The sequence below is a fragment of the Phaethon aethereus genome, assembly GCF_964289735.1.
Source record: "Phaethon aethereus genome assembly, chromosome: 1".
Classification (NCBI taxonomy): Eukaryota; Metazoa; Chordata; class Aves; order Phaethontiformes; family Phaethontidae; genus Phaethon; species Phaethon aethereus.
The window spans coordinates 222,359,473-222,382,087 of NC_138575.1; the positions used below are offsets into that span (position 1 = coordinate 222,359,473).

At 65.2% G+C, this 22,615-nt stretch overlaps 2 protein-coding genes across 2 annotated transcripts in view; one reads left to right on the forward strand and one right to left on the reverse strand.

The window, feature by feature from the left end:
• Positions 1-1,925: 1,925 nt before the first annotated feature.
• Positions 1,926-8,721, reverse strand: STARD10 (StAR related lipid transfer domain containing 10; the record flags this gene model as incomplete). Its single annotated transcript, XM_082014506.1, has 6 exons — positions 1,926-2,153; positions 2,255-2,307; positions 2,799-2,916; positions 3,102-3,205; positions 3,413-3,560; positions 8,560-8,721. The coding sequence occupies 6 exons, from the start codon at positions 8,719-8,721 to the stop codon at positions 1,926-1,928; spliced, it is 813 nt and encodes a 270-aa protein (XP_081870632.1).
• A 4,156-nt stretch (positions 8,722-12,877) lies between these two features.
• CLPB (ClpB family mitochondrial disaggregase) overlaps positions 12,878-22,615 on the forward strand; it is a gene marked incomplete at its 5' end in the record, with an annotated part of 91,671 nt that continues 81,933 nt past the window's right edge. Inside the window, 2 exons of the mRNA XM_082014507.1 lie at positions 12,878-13,589; positions 17,370-17,421. Of these exons, the coding sequence (XP_081870633.1) occupies positions 12,878-13,589; positions 17,370-17,421 (764 nt within the window). The remainder of the gene's footprint in view (positions 13,590-17,369; positions 17,422-22,615) is intronic.

Here is a 22,615-nt window from a genome sequence, read left to right on the forward strand (position 1 = left end):
GCTGAGCTTTGCACCTCTCACCGGGGGGGGGGGGCGGTCCCGGCCGTGGCCCCCCCCCCGGCACCCCCGGAGCGGTGCCCCCCCCCCGCCCTGCTCTGGCCGCTTCCCAAAGTTTGCAGAGCCGCGGGGGGGGAAGGGCCGATGTGGCCCCCCCGGGCAGCGGGGGCCGCCCGGTGCCCCCCCGCCCCGCCCCGAGCATCCCCACACTGACCTGGCCGGCGGCCGCGGGCTCCGGGCTGGGCGGGGGGGGGGGCGGGAAAAAACCCTTCCCAGAATTAATTAAATAAAGATTAAATAAAGAGCGGCCCCGGCAAAGCCTGGCAGCGGCCCGCTGCCCGCCCCCCGGCACCCGCCATCCTCATCCTCCTCCCCATCGCACCCCTCGCTCCGTGCACCCCCCGCCCCGGCTTGGGGGCTCGGGCCCACGGCTCCGGGGTCCCGGGGGGGGGTGCTGCTTTTTAGGTTTCCTGGCAAATATCCGCGGGGTCGGGAGGGAGGGTGAGGGCCTCGGGAGCGTCGCGGCTTCCCGTTTCCAGCTTTTATTCCCATTTTACGGCGTTTCCAGCCTCCTTGCAGTAATGGAGAAAACTTGGAGCCGCCGGGGATGCACCCCCCCAATGGTGCCCCCCCCCGCCCAGCGCCCCCCCCCCCGGGCCGTTTTTGGGGGGATTCAGCCCCAGTTGGGGTGTTTGACAGGCAGTACTGGTGTTACTGGTCTGGATGGGCTGGGGCAAAACCCACCGCAGGGGCGAGCAGCCTTGTCCCCAATTAGTGCTCAGCGCCAACTGGGTTTAGGGGTTTCTCCGACACTCTCTGGTGGCATCGCCACCGCCGCGACCCCCCGGGGGGAGCAGCGAGGGGGACCCCAAGGGTGAGCAGGGCCACCATGGCGGGGGACCCCCGGGGACCCCCTGCCCGAGCCCCCCAGGAGCCAAGGCCAGGGAGGGCTCCCAGGGGACCCAGGCAGGACAGAGGCCGCGTCACCCCCCGCGCCGGATTTATTTGTTTTATTCCTAAATAATCAGCTCTGGTCCAAGGTACAAAATCTGCCCCCTCCCCTCGCCGCCCCAGGCAAAGGCGGGGGGGCCGGGAGCGCGGCCAAGGAACAGCTCCAAAATCCCGCTTCAAGGCCTCTAATTCCAACGTAGAAAGTGTTCAGACACCGAGCTCAGGGCCCCTTGCCTGGAAAGGGGGGGGCCGGGAGCCCCCACAGACCCCCCAGCACACATGGAGGTGCCGGCAGACCCCCAAGTTGCCCCAACATGCCTGCAGGGGCCAGGAGCCCCCAGAGACCCCCCGAGCATCTGGAGGTGCCGGGAGCCTCCCCAAATCCCCTCAGCATGCCTGGAGATGCTGGGGGCCCCCCAGAGACCCCCCGCATGCCTGGAGATGCCAGGAGCCCCCCAACATACCCAGAGGTGCCAGGAGCCCCCCCAAGCCCCCCGTGCACACCTGGAGGTGCCAGGAGCCCCTAAAGGCCCCTTTGCACACCCGGAGGAGCGGGCAGACCCCCGGGGTCCCCTGGGGTCCGCTCGGGGTGGGGGTCCCGCGGGAGGAAGGCAGTTCTGTTAGACCATAACAGAGGAGACGGGGAGGAGGGACGGGGGAGCAGAGGGGGAGCGTGGGGAGGGGATGGGGGTGCCCCTGGTGTGGGGGAGCAGGGGCAGGGCCCCCCCTTTCCTCTGCCCCTCCCCCCCCGGGCAAGAGCTGAAGGGCACTTTGGGTTTGCCACCGACGGGGACGACGTGGGTGTCCCGCGGTGGCTGCGGAGGGTCCGGACGCCCCCGGGCAGGGGGGCGGCAGCGGGGGGTCCCCGTCCCCCCCCGAGCCAGAAGCGTGGGTGCACGTGCGTGCGAGAGGAGACACGAACGGCACGGGGGGGCCGGGACAAGAGGGACGAAGGAGCCCCGGGGGGCCGGGGGGGCTCAGTTGACGCTGTCCTCGTCGCTGGCCTCGCCGCGGTCGTCCCTGGCCTCGGCCAGCGAGCTCTCGTCGATGTTCTCCAGCGAGTCGGCGTGCTGCACGGACAGCTCGGAGAGCGGCAGCACCGGCAGCCGGCTCTGCTCGGGGAACAGCCAGGGCTTGAAGTGCGGGTCGTGCTTCTGCTTCCACTCCGGGTACTTCAGGCAAGCCTTGTACATCTTCTTCATCGCCTGGGATGAAGGCTGGGTTGCAGCCGAGCTGGGCGCGGGGACCACACGCTCCGCCCCCCCCCCCCAACCCTCCCCGGGACCCCCCGGCACGGCCGACTCACCTTGGGTGCCAGGAACTGCGAGGATTTGTTCACCACCCATTTTGGCAGCGAACCTGCCGAGACAAGAGGAGCGGGGCTGGGACCGGCCCCCCGGCCCCCCGGTGCCAGCCCCCCGGGGGGGGGGACACCCGTCTGGAGAGGGGACAGGGCGAGCGGGGGGGGACAGTCCAGGGAAATTGGGGTTCAACCCCAACTGCCGTCTCAGCTTCTTGCCGAGTTCAAAAAAAGCTATTTCAGTTTTTTCTACCCCAAACGAGATATTTCAAGAGAACGAGCCCAAAACGTTTCCTCCAGCGCTCCTGGGCTGGCTCCGGCCGCATCCCGATGCTCCCGGCTGCCCCCCTGCCCGCTGCTGCCCGCTGCTGCCCATCTCCGAGCCCACCCCGAGCCCACCCACCCCTCGGGGCCCCGGAAAACACCCAGCCCCACTTACGAACCTTGGCTGACCCGTTATGACAGACCCCCGAGCGGAGGGCGGCCGCCCCCGAGGGCGGGACTGGGCTGGGCTGAGCCCGGGGCGTGGGAGCGGGGGTCCCCCCCTTACCTTTGGGGTCCACCTGTGCCAGGTAGGTGATGGTGCAGCTCTTGGCTCCCGTCCCCTCGATCAGGTAGCCCGTCTGGATGGAGACCGCCCGCACCATGTCCTTCCGGGGGGGGTACTTCTGAGGGGGGACAGCGACCGGGGCGGGGGGGCGGGGGTGGGTCGGTGGCAGGGGCAGGGGTACAGGCAAGCACCGACCGCGGGCAGGGCCGCCCCGACCCCCAAAGCCCCCCGACACCTGCAGCCTCCTCCCCGGTCGTGGTGCGGGCAGCCCCCCGGCCGCCCCCCAGCCCCCCCGGGACTCACGGGGTGCTTGACGGAGTAGTTCATGATGATGTAATCGGTGCCCATGGGCAGCCAGGAGCGGAGCGTGATGACATCACGGTTCTTCAGGGGCTTGGGGCACCTCCCTGGGGACAGGAGCGGTGGGGGACCGGAGTGAGAGACCCCCCCCAGTATAGGCATCCCCTCCGGGGGTCCAGGGCTCCTCCCGAACTGGTACCCAGGCTCCTCCCAGTGATGCCCAGGGCCCCCGGGCACCACCGACCCCACGGCTGCTGAACCCCACAACGGCCCCAGGGCTCGGCTCCCCCCGGCACCCCCAGCCCCCTCCTCACAGGCGTAGTAGCCCACGTCGGAGTTGACGGTCAGCTTCCCGATGTCGAAGGTCTCGATGACGTTGGTGTCCCACTTCTTCCGGTACTCGATGTCATGCAGCACGTCGTACAGCGTCTCCGCCGGCACGTCCTTGCACTCCATCCTGCACTGCAGGGGGGGCGGGTGAGAAACCGCCCGGGGCGTGGGTCTCCTCTCAGGTTCCCCGAAACCCAAGGCAACCCCCTCCCCAGGAGCTGGATCCCAACCAGCAGCCCAGCCCAGTCTGGCCCAGTCTGGCCCAGTTTGCCACCCTGAGCCACCCTGCAGCCCAGGCACATGGGGCTGGGGCTACACCCTGAGGCAGCGCGGAGCCGAGCCCCAGATGCCGGGGGTCCTTCTGGGGGGGCACCCTCCCACCTCGCCTCTCCCCCCCCACTGGTCTCCCCCCACAGCAGCATCGCTGCATGGGGCACCGGGGGTGCCGTGGGGGGCCGGTGCATGGGGCCGCACACGGCACCGGGGGGTCGGCGCGGGGAGCAGCCCCCCTCCCCGGGTTGGGAGCAGCTCCGGTAACCATGGCAGCCAAATCCTTGGGAATATAAGGCAAAGAAGAAAGGAGCAGCCGCCGTGTCCCCCGGCAGCGGGGATGCCACCCAGCTGAGGCCAAGGGCCGCCGGAGCCGTGCCGCGGGCGCTGGCGGCAGCCGTGCCGTGTGCCGGGGGACGCTGCTCCTGCACCCCGGCAAAAGCACGGGTGCCTGCGAGGCGGGTACCGGCACCCTGCCCCCCCGGTCCCTCCCCAAGGTCGGCTCCGGCCCCGCCTGGGCCCCCAGACCCCGGCACCCAGAGCCGGGGTGGGCCGTGCCCGCGCCACGCTCCCGTTCAGCAGCCGGAGGAGGGAGCTGCGGTCGGGCCCTTCTTTTAGGACCGGATTTAGGGATTTCGGGGTGGAGGAGCCGCAGCCGCCGTCCTCGCCCGAGCGCGCGGTGCTGGAGACCCCCGGCAAGGGGAACGGCAGCACCCGGCAATGGGGCAGGGCCCTGCACCCGGCTCCTCGAGCGGGACACGGCTGCTGCTCACAGAGCCAAAACCTCCACCTACAGAGCCTGTGCCTGCCCCACGGACCCCGTCCCTGCCCCACGGAGCCTGTCCCTGCCCCACGGAGCCCATCCCTGCCCCACGGAGCCCGTCCCTGCCCCACGGAGCCTGTCCCCCTGCGCCCTGTGCTGCAAGCCCACCACGTGAGCCTCCACGCAGCCGAGGACTCGGCAGGGGACAGCCCCGCCCGGGGGTTTTGGGGAGCACACCCCCGGGCGACGAGCTTGGGGACCCCCCGCTCCCTGCCGGCACCGCGCCCGCGCCGGCCAGGCTGGATGTGGTTTCGGGTGCCGCCGCCGCTGCCGTTTGCTCCCAGAGCGGCGAGGCCGGTCGGCCGAGCCGTGCCCACGCAGGCAGGACCAGCCGGGTGGCTCGGGACCCGCCCGCGCCGCCTGCGTGCCGTGGGCGAGCCGCGTCCCCGCAGCTGCCGGGGGGCTTGGAGGGGACCGGGGGGGTCTCGCCACAAGAGGGGACGGTGCCATCCGGGAAGCGCCCAGAGCACCGCGCGCCCCAGCCCTGAGTCAATATTGACTCTGACGTCTGCGGGGCGAGGGGGAGGAGGAGGAAGTCAGACCAGGAGCGGGGGGCGAAGGCAGTGGGTGCAAGGGGCTGCCCGTGCCAGGCTCTGCCCCGGCGGCCAGGGAGGGGGCTCGTGGGGCAGCTCTGTGCCAGGGCGGGGGCTGCCTGCGCCCACACCGGCACGGCCGGCACCCGGAGGAAAAGCCCCTGGTGCTGGGGCGGTGCCGGGCAGGACGGGACAGCCGACGGCGTGCCGGGCTGCGGGACCAAAGCAGATCCCATGGGGAGATCCCCACCTCCGCCTGGGGGGCTGTGGCCAGCTGGGGACCAAGGGGACCCCTGAGATGAAGAAAAACTCCCCTGGGGGTCAGCTGAACCCCCTGCCCCACCTCTTCGGGGGGCCGATACTGCCACGAAGCCCGGGGAGGTTCCCGCCCGGAGCGGGCTTCCCCAGCCCCGCGGGTGCATGGCACCCGGTCCAGGCAGCGTCGGCGGCCACGGCCACGCGGGTCGTTAACTAAAAAGAAGATCTCCCCGTGGCCCGGATGTTTGGCGCGATCATTGGCGACCGGGCGCCACGTCTCAAGGTGACCTGATGAATAAGTAACAAGCGGGAGCCGGGGTCCGGGCAGGGACGGCCAGCGCGTGCGTCCCAGGCGGCTTCCCAGAGCCCGGCCATGCCGGCGGCTCCGGCAAAGCCCAGCGAAGCTCCAGCCCCCTCCCGATGCTTCCCACGGGATGGCTCCCGGCCATCCTTTCAGAGCAGCCTGTCCCCAGGGGCAACATCTCCCCCGGAGACTCGGGCCCCCAGGCGCCGGCTCGCTGCCCCACCGGGGCAGCCAGGAGGCCGCCGAATCCCGCGTCCCGCCGCTGAGCCAGCGCTGGGTTGTGTCAGGTCCCGGTGGCACAAACTCGTTTCCAGAGAACAGGTTAGACGAGAGCCGCATCCCTGATGGGAGGGAGGCGGCGCGGGGGGACGCAGCCGCCCGAAAGCGCGGCGAGACCTTCGGGTTTCGCCGAGTTACACAGCGGCAGCCGGAGCGAGAAAGCCAGCGAGGAGAGCACCTCTTTGGAGGCGGCATGGTGGGCAGCCGCCAGCCCCCTCCCCAGGGAGCTGCGGCGCGGGGGCCGAACACCCCGGCTTGGCCGCGCCGTGCCACGTCAGCGGTGCCACGTGTGCTGGCGCAGCCGCCCGGCCGGCACGAAATCCAGCGGGAACAACCCGTCCCGGGAGGGAGGTGTTGGGTCTGGGTGCTGCTGGGGACCAGGGGGGTGGCAGAGGGACTGCCGGTGTCCCCCCCGGCCCCCAATACCCGCCGTGCCGCTCAGCACGCGCACGGCATCAACAAATGAACTCCGAGCCCCATCCTTCCAAGCAGGATCCGCCGGGAGCTGGCCGGGCTGTGGGGGAGCAGGGCGGGAGGGGGCTGGGAGAGCCCCACGGGGCCGGCCCGTGGCGGGGGCGCAGGCTTTGGGGGGGAAGCGGGGAGAGGAGCCGGCGCGGTGAGCAAAGGTGGCCGGAGGGAAAGGGCAAACGGGGACCTCGTCCTTCCGGGGGTGAAGAGACTCCTCGGGGGGGGTAACCGCGCAGAGCCCCAAGCCCAGGCTCCCCCGGCACAGAGCGGGGCGACGGGTGGCTTCGGGTGCCGGGAGCACGCCGCGCCGGCCCGGGCCAGGACACCCCGGTGCGCGCCTGGGGCCGGTTCCCTGCCGCGCTGATCGCTGCAGGCAGACGTGGCACGCCGGGATTGCCGGGGCGGGCAGGGGATGGGCAGGGGATGGGCAGGGGATGGGCAGGGACTGGCCCCCCCGGCACCGTCCCTGCTGGGTGCTCGCACCCACGTGGCTCTACAAGCTGCCCCCCCGCCCCACTGGAGACATTCGGGGAGGCAGCAGCACCCCAAAAGCAAGCGGCAGGACCAGGGGGGCACGGGGGGGGTGGCGGGGGGGCCGGATGCGCTGCCCCACGGAGACGCCCAGGCCCACGGAGATGGGGTGCTCCCGTCCCGCTGGCCACGTGTCCCGGCGTGGGGCCAGGCTCACGGCTCTGCGGGGGCAGTGGCACCTGGGACCCCCCACACTCCAGGGGCTGTCCCCCCATCCCCGGGGCTCGCCGCTATGGCACCGCGGGCTGCTGCCACCGGGACACGGCGGGGACCTGTCCCCGGGTCACCGCGGCCCAAACACGTCAAACACGCAGCTGCCGCTCCGCCACGCCGGCAGCCGGCCAGCGCCGGCGAACAAACGGGCAATTCCCGGGCGGGCGCAGGCGCAGGCGCGGCGGGAGCCGGGCACAGCCGGTGCTCCTGCCACCGCCGCCACCCCAGGGACAGGCTTCCCCGGCGCCGCTTGTTTGCGCGGCTGCTGCAGAGCGGCGCGTGAGCAGGCCGCGCCGCCGCCGCCTCCGCTCCGCCACCGACCCCGCCGGGTTGCCGCCGTCCCTGCCGGGCCTCGCCACGGTGGCGAGGGCAACGTAACCCTTGCACCGGGGACAGCTTTGTGGAGGTGCTGGCAGGGATGGGGACGCCGAGCAGCCCTACAGACAGCCAGCGTGGCACGGTGGCCCATGGCCACCAACCAGCAACCCCAGTGTGATGACACTCCTGTCCCAAGTTTTCCCTTTGATTCCAGGTGCCCGGTCTGCCGCTAACGCTGCCCCTGTGCCCGCTTTGCCGGAGGGACGAGCCGGGACGAGCATGCACCCGCCTGCGCCAGCCCAGCAAACCGGCACCGGGGAGGGAAGGGACGTGCCGGGGGACGCAGCGGGGACCCGGGGACCCCCGGTCTGTATCGGAGGGGAGGGGGCTGCAGTGGGCACCGCAGGGCGAGGAGATGGCTCGGGTGGGGACGGCCCTGGTGAGAGCACGCTGGTGCCCGGCAGGCCCCGAGGAGCCCCCCAACAGTGAGCGCTGGGGGTTCCCAGGGTCCCAGCCCCCGGGGGTCCCTGTTAGTCCCTGGGTAAGTCCCCAGCCCCGCTGCGTACCCCCCTTGTCCCCAGGGGTCCCTACTTGTCCCTGCTCACCCCGGGGCCCCAGCTTACCCCCGAGGTCTTGCTTGTCCCACAGTCCCCAGTTGTCCTGGGGTGCCAGCTCACCCCTGGGACCCCACTTGTCCTGGGGTCCCTGTTTGCAAGAGGGCCCCAGCTGGGCCAAGAGGGCTGTATCACCCAAGGGTCCCCACTTGCCACAGGGTCCCCACTAACCCCTGGGGTCCCTGCTCACCCCAGGGTGCTTCATCGCCCTAGGGTCCCCACTTGCCACGGGGTTCCTGCTTGCACCCACAGTCCCTGCTTACCCCAGGGTGCTGGCTGTCCCCCCCCAGTCCCCACTAACCCGTGGTCCCTGTTCACCCCCGAGTCCCCACTTGCCACAGGGTCCCCACTAACCCCTGGGGTCCCTGCCCACCTCCGGGGTCGCTGCTCACCCCCCCCAGTCTCCGCTCACCCCCGGGGTCCCGCTCGCCCCCGGGGTCCCCGCCTGCCTCCGGGTCCCCCCACGGGGACCTCCCCCGGCCCGGGGCCCACCCGGGGGGTGCGGGGGGTGCGGGCTCACCTTGATCTTGTGGAGGGAGCGCTCGGGCGGCAGCAGCTGCACCCAGACGGCCACCCCCGCCTTGCTGTAGCTCAGGCTCCAGCCGCGCTGCGACTCGCACTCGGCGCGGAACGCCCCGAAGTCCCGGTCGTCGGGGATCTGCACGCTGTCGCGACCCGACATGGCCCCGGCGCACCCCCCGCCCCCCCTCTCCGGCGGCCGGTGCGGCGGGTGGCGGCGGCCCTACGGCGGCATCCCCGGGGCGGGCGCCGCCCGGTGCGCGCTGCGCCATGGGCCGGGGCGGGGCCGCGGCGGGGCGGGGGCGCCGGGGCGGCACGGAGGGGGGGTGTGGGGGGGGGGTGCCGGGGCAGGGTGGGGGGTGCCGGGGAGGCACGGATGCGTACGGGTGCTGCGCTTGCACAGACACCCACAGTGCGCGCGCGCGCGTGCACGCATCCCACCCCCCGCACACCCGGCCGCCCGTGCACACGCCCCCACGCCTGCACACGGACACGGGGGCACACGCATGTCCCCACCTGTACGCAGACACGGGTGCACACGCGTGTCCCCGCCTGCACACAGACGTGCGTCCGCACACGCTCAAGGCGTCCCGCACACGCTCTCGCCACGCGCCCCACCCTCCCCGGTTTCGCGGGGCCCCTCGGGCAAGCGGGACGAAGGGCCCACGGGTGCTGGCGCGGGAGGGGGCCCGCGGCCCCTCGCCAGGCGGCGTGGCGTGAAGCCGACTCCGTGGCTCCGTGTCCGCGCGCGGCACGCGAGCGTCGTCCCTCCCGCGTGGCCGGGGCCACGGCGGGTGGGTGCCCGGCGAGCGAGCCCCGGTGCCGGTGCCGGGCCCGCCGCCGCAGCCGGAGGTGCAGCAGCCCGGGAGCAGGAGGGCACGCCGCCAGCCGCAGCGCTGGCCAGGAGGCGATTTTGGGGAGGGCCGGGGCTTCCCAGGCGGCTCCGGGAACGCGGCAGGCTCAGGAGTCCCTTCCCCCGGCTCGGAAGCGCGCAGGGAGCCCCCGCCCGCTGCCGCTGCCCGCGCTGCCCCGGGGGGGAGGACGGAGCAGCGGTCCCGGGCCCTTCCACGGGCAGGGTGGGCGGCACGGAGCCCCTTCCCGGCCGCGCGTCCGAGGATGGGGCCCTTCCCGGGGCGGGGGGCGGCGGGTGCCGCCGCGCACAGCACCCGCGGCACCGGGACCTCGCGTCGCTGGGGCTCGGCGCGCCGGTGGCCGCTTCCGGCGGTCCCGACCCGGGAAAAATAACCACGGGAGCCTTTAGGCCCTGTCCCGGCCCCGGGTGGAAAGCCCACGGGTGTGGGAAGCGGGCGACGGCCGGGCCGGCGACGCGGCAGGGCTGGGGGTGAGGCTGGGCGCCCGGCCGCGGGCTCTGCTGCAGCTGCCGGGCTTTGGGGCGGCTGGCGCAGGGGAGACCCTCGCCCCCCTCGCCCCAGCCCTCCCGGACAGCCCGGTGCCGGCTCCGCTGGTCAAACCCGGGCTTTTTCCCACCTTGTCCCCCGGCAAGCAGCGCGGCTGCCAGCACCCTGTGGCCTTTCCCAGCCCGGCTTCGCCCCCCCGGCAACCCCAGCTCTCACGCGGGAGCGGGAACACCCATGTCCCCAGACAGGGCCTGCGGTGCACGCCGCGGCGTGCAGAGCGCGAGCCTAAAATAGGACAGACGTCATCAGCGGGCCTAGGAATCCTGCCTGCGTGCGGGGCGCGGTGCGACGGGGCCAGCCGCCTGCTGCAGCCGGGCCAGGGAACTGGGGGAACTGGGGGAACTGGGGGAGTGGAGCTGCCAGCAACGGCCGGCGGCTCCTGTGAGCCAGCTCACAACGCAGCCGAAGCCCCACGCTCGGTGCAGAAATGGCAATTTCTGGCTGCTGCGCGGTGCTGAGCTCGCTGTGGTGCGAGCCGTAACCTCGCCTCTCCGTTTTGCATCCCCCTGACAGACTTTAATTAGCAGAGTGCAAAGCTAAATTAGCCATGCAAATGTGTCCCACGCCGCAGGCTGCGGGCGTGCGGGGGCGGCCGCTGGGAGCCGGCGGAGAGGTGCAAACGCTGGGTTATAAAGGCTCATCGCCGCGTTGAAGAAAATGGGTCTCCTGCAGGAGGCTGAGCCACCGCAGTCACCAGTGAGCTCCCGCGATCCTTCCGGAGTTTTCCGGCACGGCTTGGCCCAGCAGACCCGCCGTGAGCTCCGCGTTCAGCTCTTATTCTCCGGAGGCCGGCGGGCAGAAAGCAGATATTTAATAATGCATGCAATAAAATCGATTCTTATCAATACACCTGAATTTTGGGGGGGGGGGTGTGTCAAGTTTTCTTTTTCTTGCTAAAATACAACTTCTTCACAACCCGGTTTGAACGCCCAGGAGCCGTGTCAGGCACCGGGCTTGTCAGAGCCCGCTGAAGCGCTGAAGCGATGGTGCGTAACGCCAAACCGTGCAAGCGGCCGCCGGAATAATGCAGGACCCGGGAGCACGGGCGGCTGCAGCCCCCCGGCTGCACGCCCCCGTGGCGTGGTGCGCGGCCGTTTTCTGCGCCGGATGCCAAACGCCCGTTCTCCTGCCGGAGCTGTAAGTGCGCGGGAGAGACGGGGCGAATTCCTCCGGCTCTGAAACACCGACGGCCCTGGAGGGGAGAGGAGCCGCAGCCTGCCGACAGCCCGCTGCCCTCCCCGCGCTCCGTGAGGTGCCAGACACAGTGGGGTGGAGAAAAGAGCATTCCCAACCGGCGCACGGTAGTTGAAGCGACCGTTTCTTCTGCCTTTGCGGTGAGCCCTTCTCCCGGTGAAACCCCACGCGCCGCTTGCCTTTCCTCTTGTCCCTAAAATACGCAGTTCCATGTTTTCCGACTCTCAAGCGTCCAGTTACACGCCTGTTTATCACCGACCAAGCAGCTTTTCTCCCTCAGGGCAGTGATTTACTGTTTGGCTTGCGTGGCGGCTCGGTGGGACCGCAGGGAGGGTCCTGGACTGCCGCCGGCGAGCAACCGAGGGGCCCCAGGGGGCTTTTTGGGGCATCTTGATGCCTTTTGGGGGACGGAGGTGGCCACGGGCGGAGGCGTTTGCTGGATCTATCCCGGGGTCCCTCGTGTCGTCTGAGGGTCGGTGAGGAGGCAAAGCCACTGCCACGCTCGGGGATTAAACCAGCGTCAGGCCGGCAGCAGGGACGGCACCGTCGGTGCTCAGTGCCTCCTGCCAGCACACGCACACGCGTGCACACACACTCAGAGTCATGTACAGGCATGCACACACGTGTCCACTCATACACACAGGCATGCACACGCACTCACTGGCACGTACCCGGCGATTCACATGCGTGCACACGCACGTGTACTCACGCGCACATGCACACACACACAGAGGCGCGCTCTGGCACATGCATGCACACGCAGGGCGCACATACGTGCGCATGTGTGTGCACACACGCTGGGGCTTGCAGACAGGCAGGCGCTCCCCGCACGCAGCTCCCAGATGAGCAGCACCCAGCCCACCTGGGCGTGCAAATCCCCCCGGCTGGCGTGCAAGTGCCCCGGCTGCGACTCCCGGAGGTATTTGCTCCCTGATGTCCCGTCCCGAATGCTGCTCATCCCGGGGTGCACGCCCAGGGTTTGTGTGTGCATGAGTGCATGGGTGTGGACACAGGTGTGTATGAGTTACCATGCGTGTGTGCGTGCCTGTGCACGCACGCGTGCGCAAGTGCCTATGTGTGTGCATGCGTGCGTGCACCCTACGTGTGCATACACGTGTGTGCGTGCATGCACATGTGCTCCTCTGCGCGTGCATGCGTGTTTGTAAGTGCACGAGTGTGCACACGTTGTGGGCACATCCCTGTGTGTGCATTCATGAATGCACGTGCTTGTGTGTGTGCGAGTGCACGTGTGCAAATGCAGGCGTGTGTGTAGGTGTGCCTGCGTGCGTGCCCTCTGTGTGCACGCGTGTGTGCCCAGCTGTGTCAGCACGAGCATGCGGGCCCGGCCGGGTCTCGAACCCCGGTCCCTCCGCCGCCGCCGGGGGGGCGGACTCAAACTCGCGGCCCCGCCTCGTCCTCGGCGTCGACCCCGCTCAGCCCCCTGCCGGGAGGGGAAGCAGGCGCTGCTTCCCGGCATGCGCTGGGAGGGCGGGCCGTGCCTCGGCGCCCCCTGGGGGTTGTAGTCCAGTGCGGCTTCCGCAGCGTGGCGAAGGGCGCGGCGAAGATTACAGCTCCCAGCAGGCCTTGCGCGCGTCGCCGCGCCGACGCCATGACCGCGCCGGGCAGCCGGCGGCCGCCATCTTGATTCGCCGGCCTCAGCGGCGTGGGGGGGGACGAGAGCGGTGCGAGCGGCGTAGTGCGGGGACGATGCTGGCCTCCCTGGCGTCTCACCCGCCGCCGCCGGGGCTGGCGCGGCTCCTCCGGGCGCAGCCGTGGCTGTCGTCGTCACGAGCGGCCTACGGCGCTCCGGCAATAGCTGAGTGGGCCGGGACCGCAGGGCCACGGCTGCTCCCGGCTTTGGCCGCCAGGCGGCGCCGCGAGGCCGCGCCGCCGCCGCTGAGCGTGGGGCTTCCATGGCGGGGCGCGGCCTGCGGGGGGCGACAGCGGGGCCCGGGGGGCTCCCCCCTAGCAATGGTGTCAGGCCCCGGGGGCTCCCCCCTAGCAGTGGGGCTGGGCAGCAGGGCCTCCCCGCCAGCAGTGGGGCTGGCCCTGGGGAGCTCCCCCCTAGCAGTGGAGCCAGGCCCAGGGGGTGCCCCTATAGATACGGGGCCAGGCCCAAAGGGGACACCCACAGCAGAGGGGCCGGGGCTGCAGGTCCCGGGCCTGGTCCTGCTGTGGACCCCCAGCCCGTGCACCGCCGGCCTGGCTGGCGCAGGCTGCCCCATGCCGGGGCCATCCAGCCTCGCAGCGTCCCTTGGAGAGCCGGTGCCATGGCCCTCGCATGCTGAGCAGCACTGTCGTCACGGAGGAGACCCCGGTGGGCATCGGAGTGGAGATGGGAGCTGCCCCCCGGGAGCTGCGCTGCCCACCCTCGTCGCTGCGCTGGCGTACTGCTACCTCAGGGACCACCGGTCCAAGGGTGACTATCGCTGCTCGCTGTCCTGGCTCCTGGGGTGGGAGGGGGCTTGATGCAGAGCACAGGAGCTTGCACCCCCCGGGGAGGGGGGCATGGGGGTCCCTCTGGAGAAGGCCTGGGAAGCCTTTCAGGAAAAATATTGTCTTTGACCCCCAGCCCAGAGGTGTGCTGGTCCATGAGGGATACCTGAACTCTTCTGTAGCATGAAGATAACAATCCTCATGTTTGCCACCAAGATGCAATAGCCAGTGCTCTTGTTGGCTGCACCCCCGCCCGTCTCTGTGGACGGTTTTGTGATGTGTGCTGGGAGAGCACCAGGCTCTGAGTCCCTGTGGGTGAGGATGGCTGGCAGGGGAGGCTTTGAGCGGTCAGGGTGCGTGTTCACAGGGCCGGCTCTCCCCCGTCCTCTGCTTTGACCGTAGGGTATTCTGGGCAGGTACAAAGGTTTTGGAGTTGGGAAGGGGTTGAGTTACTACCCCGATAAGCCCAAGGCTTCTCTCGGAGTGGTTTATGTCTACCCTGCTGCAGGAAGGAAGCAGGTGGTGGGTGGCCACAAGCCCTTGTTGCCACAGCATTATGTTTGGGTCTAGAAAGGCTGACGTGTGCGTCTGAGCTGAAGCGCACGGGGTAGTCCTGGTGATCTGTTGGGGCAAGTTGCATGCTTTTAGGTTGATGTGTAACTGTAGGTTTGTGCCACAGCAAGTCCCATTCTCGGCACTTGTGCAATGTTTTGTGTTTGGGAGTATTTGGGGTGCTGTCCTGCCCCAGGTTGTTGTCACCCCGCTTTCCTGCTGCAGGCCAGGAGATGGAGTGGCCTTGCTGGTGTTACTGGACAAGGTGGTGCTGGAGCAGAGACGCGTTTGCTGCTCTGCTGTGTGCCAGGCATCAACCTTCAGACCTTCAGCTGGGCAAAGTCAGGATCCGGGATCGGTACAAGCTCCAGAAGAGGAGATGGTGTGTGCGCAACGGGGCCCTTCCCTGCTCGCTGCGGTGCCTTTGTCATGACCGAGTGCTCGCTTCTCATGGATTCAGGCTTGTTGCCAGCGAACTCAGCCGCTGGTGTGACACAGGCCTGGGGCAGGAGGGGCTGTGACTTCAGAGCAGGACGCTTACTCCGTGGTTTCAGGCACATCAGAGGTTGGTTTGCCTGTGAGTAACGTGCAAACTGCTGTGCTGGGTTGACAGGTTTGTCACCCAGGAGGTTTCACCATCATTATGGGGAGTCTTGTGTAATTAGTGCTTGGGAAAGGTCTGCGAGACCCAGGCCTAGCTTTGTTGCAGGAGCTGGTTTGTGAACCGGTTACCATTTAGAGCCGGGCAGCCATGTGGCTCTGGCTGCAGGCAGAGGGGACAGAGCCACGAGCGCCCCAAACCCCACAGCCAGGGAGGTGGGGAGAGTGTGGGGAAGCAGGCGCTCCCTTTCCTGGAGAGGGCAGGGATGCAGGGATGTAGCTGCTGTAGGTCAGGCCTGGAGAGCTTGGGGGTCCCTGCAGAGCTCGCTGAGCTGGGCTGTGCGTCAGAGAGCCTGCCCCTCGCTCTTACTTTGCGGGTGGGTTTGGGGAAGCCCTGTGGTGTTCTTTACCAGGTGCCGCGTCCAGCTCTGGAGCCCTCGGCACAAGAGAGACATGGACCTGCTGGAATGGGGCCAGAGGAGGCCCCAGCAATGCTCCGAGGGCTGGAACAGCTCTGCTGGGAGGACAGGCTGGGAGAGCTGGGGGGGCTCAGCCTGGAGCAGAGAAGGCTCCAGGGAGACCTTAGTGCAGCTGCCAGGGCTGAGAGGGGCTGATAGGAAAGATGGGGACAGGCTTGTTAGCAGGGCCTGTTGCAATAGGACAAGGGGTAGTGGTTTTAAACTAAAAGAGGGGAGAGTTAGCCTAGATCTAAGGCAGAAATGTTTCACAATGAGACTGGTGAAACCCTGGTGCAGGTTGCCCAGAGAGGTGGTGGATGCCCCATCCCTGGAAACATCCCAGGTCAGGCTGGACGGGGCTCTGAGCAACCTGTTCGAGTTGGGGATGTCCCTGCTCATGGCAGGGGGTTGGACTAGGTGGCCTTGAAAGGTCCCTTCCCACCCAAACCATGATGCGATTCTGTGACTGGGAGAAGGATGCTGTGCTGGGCCTGAGGCCAGGCCGCAGTGGCTGAACGCTCGGTAACTCTTGATACCAAAGGTTGTTTGGCCCCAAGTGCCTGGAGTTTACCCCAGGTGGGGCTGAGTGCCCTGTGCTGCTGGTGCTCAGCTGCGGTGCTGGGGCCAGCGAGCAGCCATCATCCCCCGGGGGGACACATAAACATGCCCGCTGCTCCCCTCTGACACACTCAGCCTGGTGAATTGTCCTTCAGACAGCGCCCTGCCCAGGTAAACCTGCAGTGCCCACTGATCCCAGCTTTCCTAATAAGACCACGAGCAATTTGTGCTGGAAAGCTCTTAGTTTGGATGCACCGATGACATCCGTCAGCCAAAATAGCTCCCTGCAGCACGCTGAGTGCCGTTACTTTCAGGGCAACGAAGGAAACGTTGAGGTTTGCGGTGCAACTCGAAACTCTGCAGAAAGCTGGCTGCTGGGGTGAGCAGTAATCGCTGTTTCTGTCTGGTTGTGGCTGTGTGTTCGTGCCCCGAGAGAGGGACCCTCACCCCAGGGCCAGGGGCGCACAGGACGGAGCCCTGGCTGCTGGGGCTGCTCTCCAGGCTAAAGATGCAAGGCAGAAGGCCGAGCCACGGGCACAGATGGCTTGGAGAAAGGAGGCACAAAATGTTGGGGAAAGAGCATGAAGCACCTTGAAGGCTGGTAAGAATTGGGAAGAATTGTCCCAGCTTCCCAAGTGCCCTGGTACAGCTCTGCTGGCTGTGCTGGTTTTGAACAGCCCCTGCTCCAGCAGCTCTCTGCATCTCTGAGTCAGAGCTGGGTGCTGTCCTTACCCTGTCTAGCCAGGAGGTGTCATTCTGAGCCCACGCTGGGAACTTGCTGGCCTTCTGGTGGTGTCTGGAAGCCCCTGGCTGAGGCTGTGAGCGCCTGGGGTGACAGTGCTGGCTGCCCTGTCATGCCTGCTGCACCCCGGAGCCCCCCATTTGCAGGCTTTCCTTTGCAAACACGGGAGAAGTCTTTGTTTCTCCAGTTGTTGACACAATTGGTTCCTTGCTGGAGCCGCTGCTGGCTCACCCCCAGCCCCGGATGCCCCAGCGGGACCTTTCCCCTCTGCTTCTGCCTTTTGCCAGGCCCATCCCATGGCACCTTCCGAGCCAGGGACTGGCAGCGCCCGCAGTTGCGAGCAAAAGTACTTTCCTACAGACGTGGATGACCCCTGGCAGGCTGGGAGAGACGGGTTTCCTAGGGAGGAGCCGTTCACATCCCTGGCTGTGTCCATGGAGGTGGCATCCATGAGCAAAGTGGCATGCAGGGAGCTGCTGTTTCAGCTGGCTGAACATCTGCGTTTGGGCCAGGAGAGGCAAGGAAGGGACTTGTGCAGCCAGGCCGGGGGTTCAGCTGGCACGCAGATTCCCGTGTCTCTGCTTGTGACCACATTTCTAGAGCTGCTGTTCAGTCCTGCCTTCCCCAGAGCCTGGCACTGGGGCTTGCAGGGAGGCTGTGGTAAGTCTGCGAGCAAGGGGTTTTGGAGTAACCCACTCGCAGAAATAGATCCTTCCTAACCCGTGGTGTTTGATAAGAGCTGCAAGCACAGGTCCTGCCTTCTCCGCTGCAGCGGCCTGTGCCACCGCCGGGTTATTTTTTGCATGCGTGTTTTTCACTGCTAACTCACTTTCCCTTCTTTCTGTGTTTTCAGAAGATGCTCTGCTGGAAGCTGCAAGGATCAACAACGTTTCGGAAGTCAACAGGTGAGCAGGCTTTAGCAAGGTGTGAGAGAACAGCGCTGCTGAGGGCTGGGAAGGCAGGGAAGCTCTGTCAGTGCTCGGGGAAGGGGTGGGCTCAGCCTCGTTACCGGCTGTGGCTCGGCACTTGTTCGTGTTTGGGTGGGCATCCCAAGGCATAGCTCCTGGGATAGGGCAGCGGGAGCTGGCTGCTCCCACCCACCTTGGGGTGCTCGCCTCGCTGTCTCAGATCCCGAGCAGGTCGGAAGGGACGGTGAGCACAGCTACCTGCGAACGGGAGGGCGGGTCACAAATGCCTGTGCTGGGAGAGGACAAAGCGTGAGGCCGTGCGGTGCAGCGCGGTGCGGATGAACCCCTCCAGGCCAGGAACCGCAGAGTCTCGTTGTGGGGATCTGTCGCAGAACGAACAGCCCTTGTGGGCTCCTCAGCGTGAGCCAGCAGCAATCCAGCCTGGATGGGGGTGCGTGTCCCACGGTGCTGGGGTGAGCCCAGGAGAGGGCTCAGGTCTGCCTGTGCTGCCCAAGCCGACCTGTCCGGGAAATGGCTGTAGTTGGGTGACCAAGCACATGCCTGTAAGGGAGTGGAGCACCTCCAGAGCTGTCCCAGCGCTCTTGTCCCACAGGCAATGGGCCTCCAGCACTCTTGCTGTCCTTGTTGCCGCTGGCTGTGCCTTCTGCTGTTGGGGTTATGCCATGGCATCGTTTGGGAGCTGTCTGTCAGCGTTAAATTCACTGGGGTGTTAACAAACGAGCACGTTTCTCAGGCCCGGCGCATGACCAGTCCCTGAGAGGCACGTTTGCTCTCTGCCCACCGAGTCCTCCTGTGGGTCTAGGTCTGGGGAGGGACTTGGATCAGCTCGGGTGGGTCCCAGGATGGTTTGGGAGCAGCAGCACTGCATTAACAAAATATGTCTGCTGGCAGGACAGCTCTGATCTCATCTGCAGCGAGTGCCAGGGACTTGGTCTGGAGCTGTGTGGGGGAAGCGAATGTCCTGAAAACACAGGGTGAAGAGAAGTGTCTGAGAACCAGGTGGAGCTGCTCGTCCAGCTCGGCCATCCTGCCTGGTCTCTCTCAGTAATCCAGAAGGGATGAGGTCTCCCATGCCCCAGCTGCCTGCCCTCAACCAGGAGAGAATTAAGATTTTTTGGTAGCCTGGCAGCTTGCATGGGACGGGAGCAGATGTTGCTGCTCTCTTGCGTTCACCCACGCCTGATGTTTCTCGCTGGCTGAGAGGTCCCACCCAGTGCAGGCATCCAGGGAGCCCGGTGCTGTGAGCTGCTGTCCCTGTGTCCTGCAGCCGGGGAGGAGAGCCCTCCTGGCCTGCAGCCAGGGGATGCTCCTTCCAGTCTCAGAGGAAATGGCCTGGCTCTGCTGCACCCCGGGGCTGAGATCTGGCCTAGATCAAGGGTCGAAGAGGATATTGGTGTGCAGCTAATTGGCACATGTGTTCTGCTGCTTCTAATTGCAGGAAGCTGCTGCTTAGGGATGTCTGGGTGATTTGTGAGCCTGGTCAGGCAGGGCAGCGGTGGGGAAGCTCTGTGCTCCCCCTGATTCGTGCTGCACGTCCACAGCCTCTCCCTTTGTTTCTGTGCTCTTTCCTTCCAGTCCTGCTCCCTGGGGAGCCGCATCCCCCCTGCAGCATGCCCTGGGTTTGGGGCTCCTTGCCTGCCTGTGCCTGGCACATGCCTGCGCTGCCAGGCACGGGCAGGGGACTGTGAGAACCACTGGCACTCCCTGCTGCCAGCAGCTTCGGCCTCTGCTTTACAACAAGCTTCCACGGCCCAGGAACTCCACAGCTGCTGCCGAGCTGACAGAGGAGGCATGAAGAGGGTCGCCTCAAGGGCTCTTGCCACCTGCCAGGGGCAAAGCCCAAATTCAGTCTTAGCGGGGCAGGAGCATGACATTCAGCTGAGCAGTGTGGGCTGCACCCGGGAGAGGGCAGCGCCGTCCATGGAACACCCTGCTGGGGACTCGTGTCCCCCCCAGACAGTGCTGTCCCCTGCCTGCTCTCCCCCCGCCCGGTCCACACAGCTCGCCACTGGTGATTTAGGAGAGGGGAGGTTGGCGTGATAGAGTTTTCTAATATACCTTTAGACTCATTTAAACTCTCTCTCATGGCCTAATGTCTTGGTGTAATAACTTTAAGGCAGTGAAAAGCCGGTGGTGCGGTAGAGCTGAACGCCTGCACGCTGTCTCGCTCGGGCTTCACGGAGCGATTCAAGACACGTGTTCTCTGCTGTTTGGCAACCTGTCTCATTAGGCCGTGCCAGGAAAGCTGAGCAGAGACGTGTTGTTGCTCGTGTTGTGGAGCAGTTGCTGATGTTGTTCAGTTCTCTAGCTTTTTGTCTCAAAGGCTGCTAGAAGAATCAGCCAGATGTTTATAATTCTCCAGACCGCGTTTTCTGCTACACGCTCTCTTAATCTGCTGCTGGGGATTGGTTTTTCCTTGCTGCACGAAGGGGCGAGCTGGCCTTTTGCAAGTGCCTTGCTCAGCTGATGGCTTGTCATGGCCCTTTAGGCATTAATGTTTGTAACTACAGTGACTAGGAAATGCAGGCTTTTGGTCTGAAGCATAGAAAATGGATGTGTGAGAGAGGGTGGTGGGAGGTACCAAGAAGAAGATTTTGAAACCATGAGTTAAGTCATAGTTGTGCTTAACCGCAGAGGGAAAACAGGGTAGAGAGAGGCTCCAAGGCAGTTTGGAGCAGAGGCTGTGCTGTAAGCAGAGAACTGAAGAGCCTTTAGGATAACTGTGTCCTTTAACCCAAAAGAGTTCTGTGTTTTCTCTTAGAAGAGAGTGACTCTATCACCCTAACAGCCACCTGTAGGATGGTGGGGTCAAGGCTGTCATCCTTGTGGAAACCCCCCCTGAGGATTTGAATGCCAGCAAGGATGTCTGGTGTCTGGTTCCTAAGATGAATCACAGAATCCCAGAACGGTTTGGGTGGGAAGGGACCTCTCAAGGCCATCTAGTCCAACCCCCTGCCATAAGCAGGGACATCCCCAACTCGAGCAGGTTGCTCAGAGCCCCGTCCAACCTGACCTGGAATGTTTCCAGGGATGGGGCATCCACCACCTCTCTGGGCAGCCTGGGCCAGGGTTTCATGGGGAAAAATTTCTTTCTTAGATCTAGTCTGAATCTACCTTCTTTGAGTGTAAAACCGTTACCTCTTGTCCTATTGCTACAGGCCCTGCTAAAATGTCTGTCCCCATCTTTCTTATCAGCCCCTTTAAGCCCTGGCAGGCTGCAATAAGGTCTCCCTTCTCTTCTCCAGGCTGAGCTATGAATGCGAGTCAAAGAACAGGAGGTGTGGAGGCGCTGGCAGCCCGTGTCCATAACCTGCTGCCTGTTCTGAGGTTGTGTTCCTGAAAAGTGTGATAGTGAGGTGGTGCAATGGAGAGTGAAGCAATTTTCCCTGTAGGAATTAATGTAAGGAGGGGTTGTATGTGAGGAGAAATATACCTTAAATACATGGGGATAGGGTGCATGATGTGGAAGATGGAGGGGCAGGAGCAGCATCATCAGAATCATCAACCAGAGAAGATGCGGGCTTTTCAGAGGCTGGCTCCAGAGCTGGTCACCCTTCCATAGGATCTCAGCCTCTCCATCATCGAGTGGAGATCTTCTGGTGTGGGTGTTCTCGCTGCCTCTTTCTGAGTATTTGCATCTCATCATCATATTCCTCAAATTAGTTAAAGTCAATCACATCAGCTGAGTAGGAAGGTCAGCAAATGGGTAGCGGCAATGCTTAGGGTGGGACAACAGGCAGCTACAGAACTCCTAAACAATGCACGGAGGAGCGACAGATAGCAGGGTGCTGCTGTATGAGAAGTGCTTCCGTGTGTCTAAGGAGGGGGGTGACGCTCCTCTGGTTATGCTGTACTGAAGAGCTCACGTTTCACGAGCCTGCAGGCAAACACGCTGCTTTGTTCCAGCCATCAGGACATGAATGGAGGTGGAAAATAAGTGATACCCGTTATACAAAATTAAAAGCATTTGATCTTGGAAGCCAAGCTATCCTACGCCTGTCTAGATCTTCTGTCTGGGGACCCAAAGAACCACGGGCACAGGTGAAAACTGGGCCGAAGGGACTGAAAGGAGGCTTGTGTCAGGGACCCTCAGGCAGCACGTGAAGGCAAGGTTGGGCTGTGCCGCGGGCTGGTGACTGCTGCACCAGCGTCTCTCCGAGTTTGGGCCAGGATCCTTGCACAAGCCAGCCGAGCTGTCCTCACAAGCAGCGTACAGACCACCTGACTGTGAAAGGCTTTTCCCGGGTCCCTTTTTGCTGTTGAACTGCTGGACAGGGAGAGTGGTGAGATGTAATGAGTGATCACTCAGCTGGTAACTAGAAGTTTCTCAGTTGGGCTTGGAAAGACTAAAGTTACGGGTATCGGAAATGAATGGGAGGCTTATGTTCAGGGGGATTGCGCTTTATTCCGACCAGCAACTTCTTCCTTGGTTAAGGCTGAGCAGGCCTTTCCAACATGCCAGGCAGACCGCATGTTAACGCAGACGTTAGTATTGCTGCAGGAAGGATCGCATGTCCAAAGCTGGATCCAGCCCCCGAGCCATAGGCTCCTCTCTTCCCTCTGCCTCCTTTCAGCTCCTGGGTAGTTTTTCTCATCTTTGCCCACTTGTTAAATGCGGGGAACCAGGCTGAATTCTTCATTGAGATCAAGGAACATGTTAACTTCTGTGACCGTTCCCTTTGGGAGCCTGTGGCCAACCAGCTATTCCCTTCAAGCCCTTCATGCTGTTAGCCAGTACAGAAGATAACACCCAATTAATGTGGATAGTTTAATTTCCCTCAACCTCAGTTGTTCCACGCACTTGGAGGGAAAGCAAGAAGCAAAGCCATAAAGAATCGCCGCCTCAATCCCCCTTGTGTATATATTCAGTATTAATATTGATTCTCAGTGTTCCAGCTTTGTTTCTTAATAAGCCACCCACAAAAGCGCTGGCTTACAGCAGAGTTTCCTCGCCAGATAATACGATGGAACAGTACTCTTATAAGCGCTGTACGGCTGTGACTCATGGAAACACGGCGCGTATGTCAGACCGCCGTTATCAGGCTCATTCATAACGGCAGGCAGCAACCCAAATCTGCATGTTAATGAGATCTGGAGGTGAGCAGGCGCTCTCCTGCTCTCGGAGGGATCCAGCCGGACACCGTGGTAGGGCAGGAAGCTCCGTGTCTGC